The sequence below is a fragment of the Peromyscus leucopus genome, chromosome 9, assembly GCF_004664715.2.
Source record: "Peromyscus leucopus breed LL Stock chromosome 9, UCI_PerLeu_2.1, whole genome shotgun sequence".
Taxonomy (NCBI): Eukaryota; Metazoa; Chordata; class Mammalia; order Rodentia; family Cricetidae; genus Peromyscus; species Peromyscus leucopus.
In genome coordinates, this window is record NC_051070.1 from 30,853,076 (window position 1) to 30,865,718 (window position 12,643).

The 12,643-nt window shown below is 35.1% G+C and overlaps 1 protein-coding gene across 4 annotated transcripts in view; it reads left to right on the forward strand.

The window, feature by feature from the left end:
• Pcdh9 (protocadherin 9) overlaps positions 1-12,237 on the forward strand; it is a 563,648-nt gene extending 551,411 nt beyond the window's left edge. For 2 of the 4 annotated variants that reach the window (XM_028883014.1, XM_028883015.1), the window contains one exon: positions 9,919-12,237. In XM_028883014.1, the coding sequence (XP_028738847.1) occupies positions 9,919-10,173 (255 nt within the window). In that variant the 3' untranslated portion in view covers positions 10,174-12,237. The remainder of the gene's footprint in view (positions 1-9,918) is intronic. The other 2 variants (XM_028883016.1, XM_028883017.1) reach the window with 1 other exon arrangement.
• The last annotated feature ends 406 nt before the right edge of the window (positions 12,238-12,643 follow it).

The following is a 12,643-nucleotide window of genomic DNA, read 5'->3' on the forward strand; positions in this document are numbered from 1 at the left end:
CTTGTTTGTGCAGCCTACTCTTTCAGTCCCCTCTTTCATGAGGGTCCCTGAGCCTTAAGTGCATAAGTAGTACTGTAGCTACATCTGCTGGAGCCAGGCTTCCCAGTATCTCTTGATCTCTGCACTGTGCCCAGTTGTCCTTTATGGAATGGTGTCCATATGCCATGCAATGAGTCTTCTTTGATGAGGACTGAGAGCTACAGTTACCTCGTTAGGAGGACAGTTGTAGAAAATAGAAACTCCATTCATTTTTCTGAGTATTGCTCATTATTTTACAGGCTCAACTACAATTTAAAGAAAGTTTTACATGCAGAAGATATCAACACATGTTTGAATCCTGTATTTATATTCAGGGAAAAAAAATATCCCCAGCCCACAAATAACTGAGTTTGGCGACTCAGTAATGCTTTCAAAGGGAAGATTAAAAAGCCACAGGGCAAGAAGTGATTATCACTGAGATGTAGGAGTGATTTCTGTTTCGAATATCAGGCTCAAAGTCACAGAGACTGTGTGCAATAAGTGTGAGATTTTTTTTATTATTATTTGAAATAAAGTGCAGCTACTCAGACTGTTCAGAACAAAGGCTATTGAACCCAAGAGGAAAGAGATATAAAATCTTACTCATGTTTATTTCAACTAACACAGTGTCCCTGTTTTCTTATGATCATTATAAGGACTCTGATTCTAGCAGTGTTGGTGATAGGATACATTTTACAGAACACACACAGCTTAAAACATAATTCCTCTAGCTTATAAGACATCTATGTTTTATATTGCACTTTCTAGTATTTAATAACACTTTCAGAAATATTTATATAATGTTTCTATATCTGAAAGTTATTGTTCAATATATATGCTGAAAATTTCTTGTAGAGGTTTTCTCAAATTTCTATAATTATAATCCTCTTGTTAAGTCTGTAAACATTCATCTCATCCTATTCAACCTTCAGTATTACTCCAAAATTTATGATCCAAAAAGAACATTCCTCTACATAAACTGAGAAAAAAATGAGGTTGATTTAAGTATGAAAAGCTATGAATTTAGAAGAGGACTACCCTTCAAATTCTCCTTTGTTCATAACTACACTTAATGCTGTCTGTTTCTAAAGTATTTGGGGACATCACTTTTATAATGATCCCAAATATAATTTTAATGCCCAATATTATTATTTTAACCTATGCTCTATAAACTACTAATGGTCAAAACAACAAAAACAGCAACATCTATTTTAACTATTTCAGAAAATAAAACTAGGTACCTACTGAACATGCACATGGATATCAGTTCAGAGTCCTAGAAACCAAATCAAAAGCCAGTGACATGCATGTGGTGGTTCTATGTAACTCCAGAAATGGGATGGGAAGTTGTGGAATCTTGAAAATTATATGTCAGGCACCATTTCAACAACAATGATCTTCAACTCCAGTGAAAGACTTTGCAAAAAAATATATGGAAAGTGATGCTGATGGAGGAAAAACCGAGTTCTGCCTTGGTCTCCCATGTGTGCACACATATATGCACATGCCTATGTTCACACAGCTACACTAACACGTAAAAATAACACACACAACACAACACCACACCAAAACTTAAATGACAAAATATAAAAAATCGGTTAAGAGAGAAATATGAAACCCTGAAGATGATGCAAATAACATTATACACATTCTCATAATATCACAACTTCAAAAAATTCAGAAACTTTTGAACTTTTCTTTTTGGTGGGGGAGATTATGATTAAACTGATAGTAAGTGCTCAAAACTTGGATGATATAAAATCAGTGTTCTCTTAAATTTCTTTAAGTAAAGACTTTCACAGTTTGGAGTATTGATTGAATAAGATATAGTCTAAGCTCTATGAAACACTATTTCCTAAATATTAACTGTTATTTTCTTTTGCTTTGACTACCCTATTGAAGACTGTCTTAAGTAAAAGTAGAAAGTAAAGGAAAAAAAGACTGCATGCAAGTGGAGATAGAGCCAACACTGTCTCATGCAACCCTAAATGTTTCTGCTAAAAAACAATGTTAATGTGACCTGTAGCATCAGAATGCATCTATATTAATTTAAATGTTCACCTACTCAATAGTGGGTTTTAGACTTTATTTCACCAATAATAACATAATTATCTTATTAATTAAGTCAGACACATTTTTAAACTTTTACACTCTAAGAATGAGAAAATATGGTCCTATACACAGTTGGCATGTAGTATGTCTTTCTTTATTGGTGCTTGAATGTAACTTTTGTAATGTATCATATATTTATTTAGAATCACAAATGTATGCACCATGTGTATTTTGAGAAAATGTTACATTCTTGACTTAAATTAAAATAGATAAATATGACATGAAAATTACTTGTTCATAAAATTGTTCAGATTTAAGTAATATTGTCAATGATATCATCAAATTTTCAAAAAGTCAGAAATGCTTGTCTTTCCAGAGATATTATTTTTGCATAGTATTATTATAAAGATTATATGAAGTGTATAGTAGTCTCTTATTAATGCTAGCATGTAACATGCAGTGTTTATTCATTATCTGTCTATAATTATCTCTCTATCTCTCTCCCAGCCTACCTATCATTTAATTACTTACCTAAATTTATCTATCCTATCATCATTAATCTAACATTGTTCATCCATCATTTTTTAATAACATGACATTCTAATAATTAAAAGATCAAATGAATTTTTTTTCTGTGGTCTTCATGTACAATGAAAGCACTCCAATATCTGCTTCATTTTTTTTTTTTTTGCCTGCTCAACTCTAGGAACTTTTAGTAGAACCCCTTAGGAGTGCCTGGAAAAGGCAATTCAATATTTACTTGATAGTGTTACTCTCATGATTCTCCTTCCCTCTTCTTGCCAACTCCTCCTCACCTGCACCCATCCTACCCCCATCCCCTCCTCATAGAGTGTAAGGCCTCCCTTGGGTAATCGACACAGGCTGGCATACCAAGTTGAGGTAAGACCATGCCCCTCGCCACTTCATCAAGGCCGAACAAGGTATCCCACAATAGGGAATGGGCTCTAAAATGTTAGTTCATTTATCAGAGATAAATCCTAGTCCCACTGCCGGGGAACTCACAAACAGACCAAGCCACACAACTGTCACCCACATTCCAAGGGTCTAGCTTGGCCCCATGCAGGCTCAGAGTTGTCAATCCAGAGTCCACGAGTTCCCACTAGTTTGGGTCATCTGTCTCTGCGGTTTTTCCCATCTTGATCTTGAGCCCTACCCCTTGTTCATATAATCAATCCCTCCTCCCTCTCTTCAACTAGACTCCAGGAACTCATTCCAGTGCTTGGCTGTCATCTCTGTATCTGCTTCCATCAGTTACTGAATGAAGGGTCTATGATGATGGTTAGGGTAGTCACAAATCTGATTACAGGAGAAGGTCAGTTCAGATACCTTCTCCACTATTGCTAGGAGTCTTACTTGGGGTCATCCTTATGGATTCCTAGGAATCTCCCTAATACTAGTTTTCTCACTAATTCCATAATGGCTCCCTCTATCAATATCTATTTCATTGCTCTCCCTCTCTGTCCCTTCCCCAACTCAACCATCCCATTCCCTCCTGTGCTCATCTCCTATTCCTCCCCTCCCCCACTCCGCTCCCAGTTTACTCAGGAGATCCTATGTATTTCCCCTTCCTAGAGCAATCTTTGCTTGTCCTTCTCTGGGGCTGTGAATTATAGCCTGGTTATCCTTTGCCTTTACATATAATATCTACTTATGAGTGAGTACATACTGTAATTGTCTTTCTGGATCTGAGTTACCTCACTCAAGATGAGTTGTTTCTAGTTTTATCCATTTGCCTACAAATTACACGATGTCCTTGTTTTTTTTTTTTTTTTTTTTTTGCCTCTGAGTTACACTTCATTGTGTAAATGTCCCACATTTTCTTTATCTATTCTTCCATTGAGGGGCATCTAGGTCGTTTCCAGTTTCTGGTTATTATAAATAATGCTGCTACCAACATAGCTGAACAAGTGTCCTTGTGGTATGATTGAACATCCTTTGGGTATATGCCCAATATTGGTGTTGCTTGGTCTTGAGGGAGATTGATTCCCCCTTTTTTTCTGAGAAACCTTCATATTCATTTCCAAAGTGACTGTACAATTTTGCATTCCCACTAGCAGAGGAGGAGTGTTCCCCTTATTCCACATCATCTCCAACATTAGCTGTCATCAGTCTTTTTGATCTTAGCCATTCTGACAGGTGTAAGATATAATTATCCCATTTGTCAGTGAACACTCAACCGTCACTTATTTTCAGCACCTTGACCAGTTGTGATTAATGTGACTCTGCAATAACCACTGTCCAGTGCAAAAAGAAGCTTTTCTGACCGAGAACCAAGGTATAGGGCAGCACTCATGTGTAGGTATAAACAAAATACTAAGAAGGTACTTTGACATCAGATTCATTTAGTTAGCAAATAGCTATGGGCTTCTACAGTACGAGGCCTTCTTCTCTGAAGCAGGCCTGAAACCCAGCCAGAAACCTGTGGTTTACCCTCGTAATAGTAAGGATACTGTGACATCACTGGGCACATCTTACCTGGAAGGTTTGATCCATTAATAAGTTCTTAAATACTAGCCAGCAATCAGACTCCAATTCTGTTTTCAGTATTGACAAGTTACACATATGTATTTTACAAATCTATGATTACCCAAAAATGAATCTCTCCCCAGTCCCTAACTCCACACTTCTGCTAGTGACTTATATACGTTTACTTTAATAACAGTCCTAATTTAGTATAATTTCTAATTAAATTGGTGTAATTATCTTGTATGCTGATTTTGTAAATATGATGAGGGTAGCGTACTTTGTCACATGGGTTTGTTTATACTAGAAAATGAAATTGGAAAGGACTCTTGCTGAGCTGTTTTTCCACATTTCTGTACATATAATTTATAGATGCAAAAATTCTGCTTGTAGATTCAGGAACAGCTGCTCTGGTTTAATGCAGTCGTTTTATATTTTGAATGCTCTGATAAAATACTATATTCCTACTGGGCAGCATTTAACTGTGAGAAATAGGTTAAAGGCATTTCAGATAGCAAGAACCAAAGAATGTAAGAAACAGCATAACCCACAATGAGACATGTTTAATCCTTTTTCTTTGCCTTGATCCTGAGGGAGCATGTTCCCCAATCCAGAGGTGAAGTCAGTTTAAAACTTTTTCTATAGCATTCTACATGGGAAAACTATGCAAAAGAAATATTTTTTGTTTTGTATTTGTTTTAAATATTTAAATTCAAGCACCAAGCCTACACACCCAGGGGATTCAAGGAATGTAATTTTTTGGGTTTCTCAAATATATAAAATATTTTTGAGGAGAAATATTACCTAAATTTCTCTCAGACTAAAATCAAATGGAAATAAAATTTAAAGTATAGTAAAAATGTGGCTATAGGCTATTTATGTTAGGGCTTCTATCAGCAAAAATATTAAAAGGTATCCAAAACATGTTACAAAGTCCATTAAATACACATCCTTCCTTTCAGTAACTCATTTTACAGTAATGCATTTACATATTAAATAGATGACCTTTAAGTTAGCGAGTGCATCTCACAAGCATCTTAAAAGTATAAAAATAAAACACCTAATTGTAGAGTAAGTTAGAAATCAAAAGTGACAGTTTTATCTCTAAATGAAATAGTCCATCTAACAAATTGATTAAAAGAACAGCAAATAAAATGTAAGTAAGTACGTCATTTTCTCTATCAGTATGACTTTAGGTGACCAGCAATCATATGCATCCTTATTTTCTCTCTCTTCAAACTAGGTAGATTTAGTTATCAACATGTTATTTTTAATTTGCTGAATTATTGACAATTATCTTTGATTGCTGAAGTCGTTACACACTTTCATCAAATACAAACTATGTATTTTCCATTTTATCAAATACTAAAACATCTGAATGTTGAAGGAAGAAAAGCAATGGTGACATCAGGGTGATGTGGCCACCCTTCTCATTGCTATGTCTCCCAGTGGCCAGCACGATGCAGTGAACCATGGGAAAGTGCACTGCTGGACTAAGGAATGCCCCAATGGTCTCTCCCATTTACATTGCCTGAGTCAAGTCAAGTTCCCATAAACGAACTCAGTAAACTTTTATTAGAATTTCATAATATATCAAGTGTCTACATTCCTCAAAAAACTAGCCAGTGCTGATATTGTTGACAGTTCTTGGATATTCTTACCATCTCCCTAACTCCTAGCTTCAAAAGTGGTTCAATGACAGGTAAAGAATTTTTTGAGACTTGTAACACTAGCCTACTTTAACACTCTGTGTTACTCTTCTTTCCCATATTTATCATTGTTCCCATCGTTTCACAAGAGATTTAAATTTATGTATAGAAACAAATGTTGTAACATGAATTTCTAAGTGGTCTTATTTATTAAAACAAAAACAAAAACCCGGAACCAGATATTTGGGTAAACTCTGAAAGACCAGAGAGACAGGACAATTCCTCAGCTGACCTGTTTCCTCAGACTGAAAGCCTCTGAGTCCTCACCCAAAAGGGTCTTAGTTGAACTGCTCAAAAGCCTCTAGTTACTGATTCTTATGCCTTATATGCCTCTTACCATCACTTCCTGCAATTAAAGGCATGTGTCCTTCCCAAACAAAGACATGAGATCTCAAGTGCTAGGATTAAAGGTGTGTATATACAACTTGTATTATATATCAGGAACGTTTTTTTGTTTGATTAATTCTGACCTTACAATGCTCCTATTGGACAGGCAATATTTTCTCATGTTTTCTCACCAGAGATAAAGTCTTTCTATCTGAGCCAGAACATAAGGTCTAACTCAGAGTTAGGGAATCTATGGTCACCTGTTCTACTTCAGCAAGGTCAACACTTACTGCTGCATCTTTAAAAACAAATTCAGCTTCTTTTCACAACACTCCATTATTCTGCTTTTCCTTGTATTGAAATGTATTCAGATCCTCTCCTTGCATCTGTCTTGATAGTTCATTGTTACAATGATAATCCTGGCAGCAGATTAACAATGGATATGTTTGATCATTTTTCTTCAACCCATTGTATCTACTTACCAGTTCTTAGTGGATGTGCATCTATATCCTACCCCTCCATAGATTGAAAAACATTGCATAATTCTACCTATAAGTTTTAAACACTTTTGGCTTGAATTAGTTAAGACATATTAATTATTTTATCATTCTAATTGACAATATTTCACTGAAAATAGAAAAGTAAATTTGTATTTTTCTTATTATTTCTGAAGTTTACAAATATGATAATTATGTCAAAAATAAAAAAAAAATTAAAATATCTGTGGTGATATTTTGTTTGTACTCCAACACATAAAATTAGCTTGAAGGTCAGAGCACAGAGCCAGCCACTAGATTAAACATAGAGGCCGGGCACACACCTTTAATTCCAGGACTTGGGATCTCATGCCTTTACTCCCAGTAATTAGGAAGCACACAAGCCATTAATCCCAGCACCAGGAAAGTTGAGACAGGAAGTGATATGGCTGGGCAGAGTAAGGCATATAAGGCAGGAGGAAACAGGAACTCAGCTTTTGTGGCTGAGAGTTCAAGGTCATTCAGTCTGAGGGTTTGTGGTGAAACATCTTTCCCTTTTTGCTGAGGAGCTGGCGAGGTGAGAAGTGGCTGTGTCTTGTTTCCTTTGATCTATCAGCTTTTATCCCTATATCTGGCTCCATTTATTATTAGACCAATGAGGATTCATGCAACAAATATCAGTATAATGTGTAAAATATCGAGTCTATCAAGTTTATTTGTTATTCTGTGTAATTATATTTCCAACATTTAATAGATGCTCAATCAATAAATATACAAACATCCATATTGTGGGAACTGTTAAAATAAGAGATAAGTGTTGGAAACGTATTTTGAGGAATATTTCATCGGGGGAAAATGGTATAATTAAAGCAACAATGATTTTCTTTCAAATGTCACATATATAACTTTATCATCTATGAAATACAGACTCCTTAATGTGCAGGGAACATTTGGAGGTTATCAGATAAAAGAGGGATTTGTTCCCTTAGTTTGTCTTGTGCTTTGTTCCCCTTTTATTCAGTTTAAAAATAAGTAAGAGAGAGTCCATCAGAGTTGACACCAGTGGTCTTTCCTCTTCAGCAATCACCTTAAGGACTATTGTGAACAATCATGTCTAATGGTCTATGGGCTCGATGCCATTAGTATTCACTTCATCATGAAAAGATCATAGTAAATTTAGAACATATTGAAATATGAACCAATGAGCAATCTTTCTTTGACAGTTAAATTTCAAGTGAGAAGAAACACAACAATAAATACAGTAACATAACCTTTGTTTTAGAATTTAGGATGCATGTCAGATGTTTCTATCTGTGTCTGGCTTGCTTTTATAAGCACTCACCTAGGCATATACCAGAACCTTTGGAAGAAGAATGATGCTCACCCAGGAGTAGTGTGTAAAGGGGAAATGTGCTACATCAGACACAATTAGTACTTTTTATGATTATAGTATATGGGATGTTGGTGTCAGTTCATTAAAAATGTACTGAACTATCAACTCATTTCACACAAGCCATTGAACAGCAATAAAGTGGTATCAGCTCTTCTCCAAGATGACTTTTAACTGGATTTGAACCAGTGACTCATAGAAAATTGGCTGTGTTCTATTGTCAGTCTATAAAAGCATTTTATAGAGTTGCAATGCACCTGCCTCCTGCATTTTGCTTCTAGCAGCATTCCTGTTTCTTCCAATATATTCCATAAATTATCTCTTGAATAAACAAATATTAGATGCTAGGGGATGGTTATATTATACACTATATATTTAAATTTTGTTTATTTTTATGTGTTATTAATGTCATTTAATCTCAATAAAAGTAGTCATGTGTAGTATAATATTGGAGAATCTTTTGGCTGTGAAAGAATGGAAATTTCGTTAGCAAAATAGTACTCATTTACTAACATATGTAATTCCCTACAGCTTAAATTTTCACACACCCCCCAAAGCTGCACATATTTTATAACTCATGGGTTACATCAGACAAAAACACAATGAACATTAAAATTGAACTCTTGTCTGTGCTAGAATATACACTTTTGTTGTATAAAAACACTGACTTTCACTGAAGTAACTGTAAGAAAATGTTAGCTCATTTCTTGAGTTGATACAGTGCAATAGATACAGAAGCATTTTTCTAAATACATTTCTACAGAAATAGATTAAAAATAGGATAGTAGTAAATCCTGAGACAGTGAGAAAAATGAGACATTAATTTCTCCCTCTCTCTTTTTCAAATTTGGAATAACATCATTTCTTTCAATGTACATCAATTTTGTATTAACAATTTTAATTAATTGCTCATAGACTAGCTTTAATAAAATGCCAACTATTTTTATTCTACATTATTATATGTATTATTACGTTGCATAATTTTAAGAGCAAATTCAAGTGTCACCCTGTAAAATAGCAATGGTGCAGAAATGGCACTGACTGGATACTTCCCTGAAAGTTTCCAGAAGCAAAGTGTCTAATCAGGAGACTTGAAAAGATGAATTAATGAGTTATTTATTCAGTGGCATAGAGCAAATGAATCTGTATATTTCTTGGGAATTTTCTATAATTTTTCTCATAATTCTGCTCCTTTGTTTTTCTTACATTTCCCCAACATTTTATGTAGACTTATGTCCTTAAATTGTTAAAGATAGATATTCATTTTGGTAATTTGCCAGTTGGATATTACCTAGTAAACGCACATGATGAAGAATGGCTCTTTACTTTGTTCCTAGCCTTGCATACTTTGATTTGATACTGTGTCGTTCGCTATGCTGTTTGAATTTGCGTTCTGCAAAGCATGAACATTCTGCCGGGGAGAAGCTAGTGTTAACTGCATGTCCTGTGATCTTCTTTGTAGTCTCAGCGCCGTGTTACCTTTCACCTCCCGGATGGTTCCCAGGAAAGCTGCAGTGACAGTGGTCTGGGAGACCACGAGCCGGTGGGTAGTGGAACCCTGATCTCACACCCTCTTCCTCTGGTTCAGCCACAGGACGAATTCTACGACCAGGCCTCTCCGGACAAGAGGACCGAAGCAGACGGCAACTCGGACCCCAACTCTGGTGAGTCCTCTTCTGGTCTTCATAGCATGAGGTTGTTCTGGTTGAGTAGTTAGTGTGCTGGAACTTGTTTAATTGTCACCCTGCTCTGCAAGCCAGGGACAGTTGGTTGTACTTGCTGTTTTTTGGGTAGATGCATTGAAATAGATGAAGTGTAGTTTGCTTGGTATGTTGACCGTTAAATGGTATGATACTCTGTTTGTTTTGAGTCATCAAAAAGATTTTAAAATTTGCAAATATTTTTGAAAGAAAATTTCTGTTGGAATATACTCTAGTGTCAAAGAGATTACAGTATCAGTAGTTAAAATTGATGAACTAGAATTTATTGGAATATTGTTAATGAGAAATTATCAAAACATTCATTCCTGCAGAATGCTATCTTCCAAAGAACTCTTTACAAAGTATGCAAATAAAGAAGGATTGAATGTGATTAAGATCCATCTGAAGAAAGGAGATGATCTTTCATAAATTTTTATTTATGCATTGTTTTGGATAATTGGGTTTTGTATGAGAATGTTGAAAAAATGTATCTGGTCTAAACCCCATATCATCCAAAGAACTTCACCTCACCTTGGGAATCCTTATATATAAACAAACAAAACACCTTCAGTGCCTAGGTAACAAAAAATAAATCAAACATAATGCACCTTTCAGAGCAATGAAAATGATCTTTATTTTATTTAATTTTTTTTTCATGATAATGTGAATGCTCAGGTGAGCTCATGCAGGTTCCTGAGCAGGAATATTAGAGAAGACTTTGTGTGTTTCTCCAGTTCTTCTTTTAAATAAAAGGAAAGACTGAGTAATCATAACAAGAGGACATCCAAACCGAAAAAGGAACAACAACCACCAAACAAACAGTACACATATTCAAGACAGAAAATCTTGCCTGCTCTTGAAACGGCTGCACGTTGGTTAGCTAGAGAAGGAAATTGTGTTGAGGCGACTTTTCCATAAATCTCCAGCTATTTAGCACCTTCTGTTATAGACATTACTGTGCCTCTGGCATTTGTGTGATGTAGCACTATCTAGAGGAGGTTACAAGCTCACAGGCTTTCTTAACAAGTTAACTTCTGGTAACCCAGCTTTCATGTTCACTTACTTCCACAATTTTGAGTCACCTCTCTATCTAGGCAGGAAGATCTGTGTTAAATTCTTCCTTCTCTCCCTCTATCTCACCTCAACCATGCCACTGCCTATGCAGGCCTCTGATGAAGCTCTTTCTTCACGAGCAAATGGTAAATGTGTGCAGTTATAACACATCTTTCTACAGAGGTTTCCCTCCAGGAAATCTAGTTGAATCTAAGTAAAATGTATGCCATAATTTTCAAGTTGTATGTTTGGTTTGTAAGTGATTTTTTTTTTAACTTAAATTATCTAGAGCTGACAAACTCAAAAGCCTTCATCAAATTAAGTTTGAGAGAGCTGATAATCATTTATTCTCTGGAGATTTCTTGGCACCCTCACTCTATGATCTAATGATTCTAGGTTGTTCCATTGAGCCACATTTTCCAGGAATTGTGTGGGGGTGAGGAGGGTTGATAGAGCTTATAATAACTCCTTGTAAACAATTCTTGTAATCTACAATTTCTTCTTTAATTAGTACTAATTAAAACTTTCTGCAGTGATTTTTGATCACCTTGTCTGAAAGTGTTTGGATGTTCTTGTCTTTGAGTCCAAGTCAAAATCAACACAGAAAGACACACCTTAAATGTATTGGCACACACAGTTGTAGCAGTTTTTGATAATTTAGCCAGTACACTCTGTACAAATATCTTTAAAGCAGGAGTAATTTATGAAATTCCAGGTGAAGGACTTAGACATGCCTAAGAGTTTTCATCAAATTCTTTTTAGCTATAATAATAGAATCATTTAGAATCACACCCAGGATGACAGAGGGCAGTGAGTTTAATCACTAGGTTTTAGAAAGTGATGAACATGTGGGTAATTTTCTACTTAACTGAATTAGAAATATAAAAATATTCATCTAGAAGGGAAAGGCAGCTTTTAGGACACATTCAATACTAAACAGGATAATAGTTATTTTATATTTTCTTTGTCATAGAATTATGTGTCTTTGGTCAGTCAGAGTGAACTGAGAAGTCAATTAGTACAGAAAAGATATAGCTAAAATATAGAACACATTTCATCACCACTATACAGGGATATATATGTATGAGTATATATGTTACCTGTCTTTTCCCTTCTCCATGCAATGAAACATAACTACAAATTCATTTGTAGCAAATTTAAGTTTAATTTTAAATGTTCACTTAAATATAAATTTCACACATAATATGTTTTATACTATACAGTATGATGCTTTGTAGGGGAGTTTTTGCTATAAATAATCTTTAGTAAATTTATTTTTTTATTTACTCCTAAATATTTGTCAAGGGAGTCTGGAATACTTACTGTAATTTCTTCTGGCATCACTAAGTATGTAAGTTAAGAGAAGAAAAGTGATATTAAGAAATTTGCATGTTATTGATAGTTGGTGAATTGACTTAGCCAAAGAAATGAATA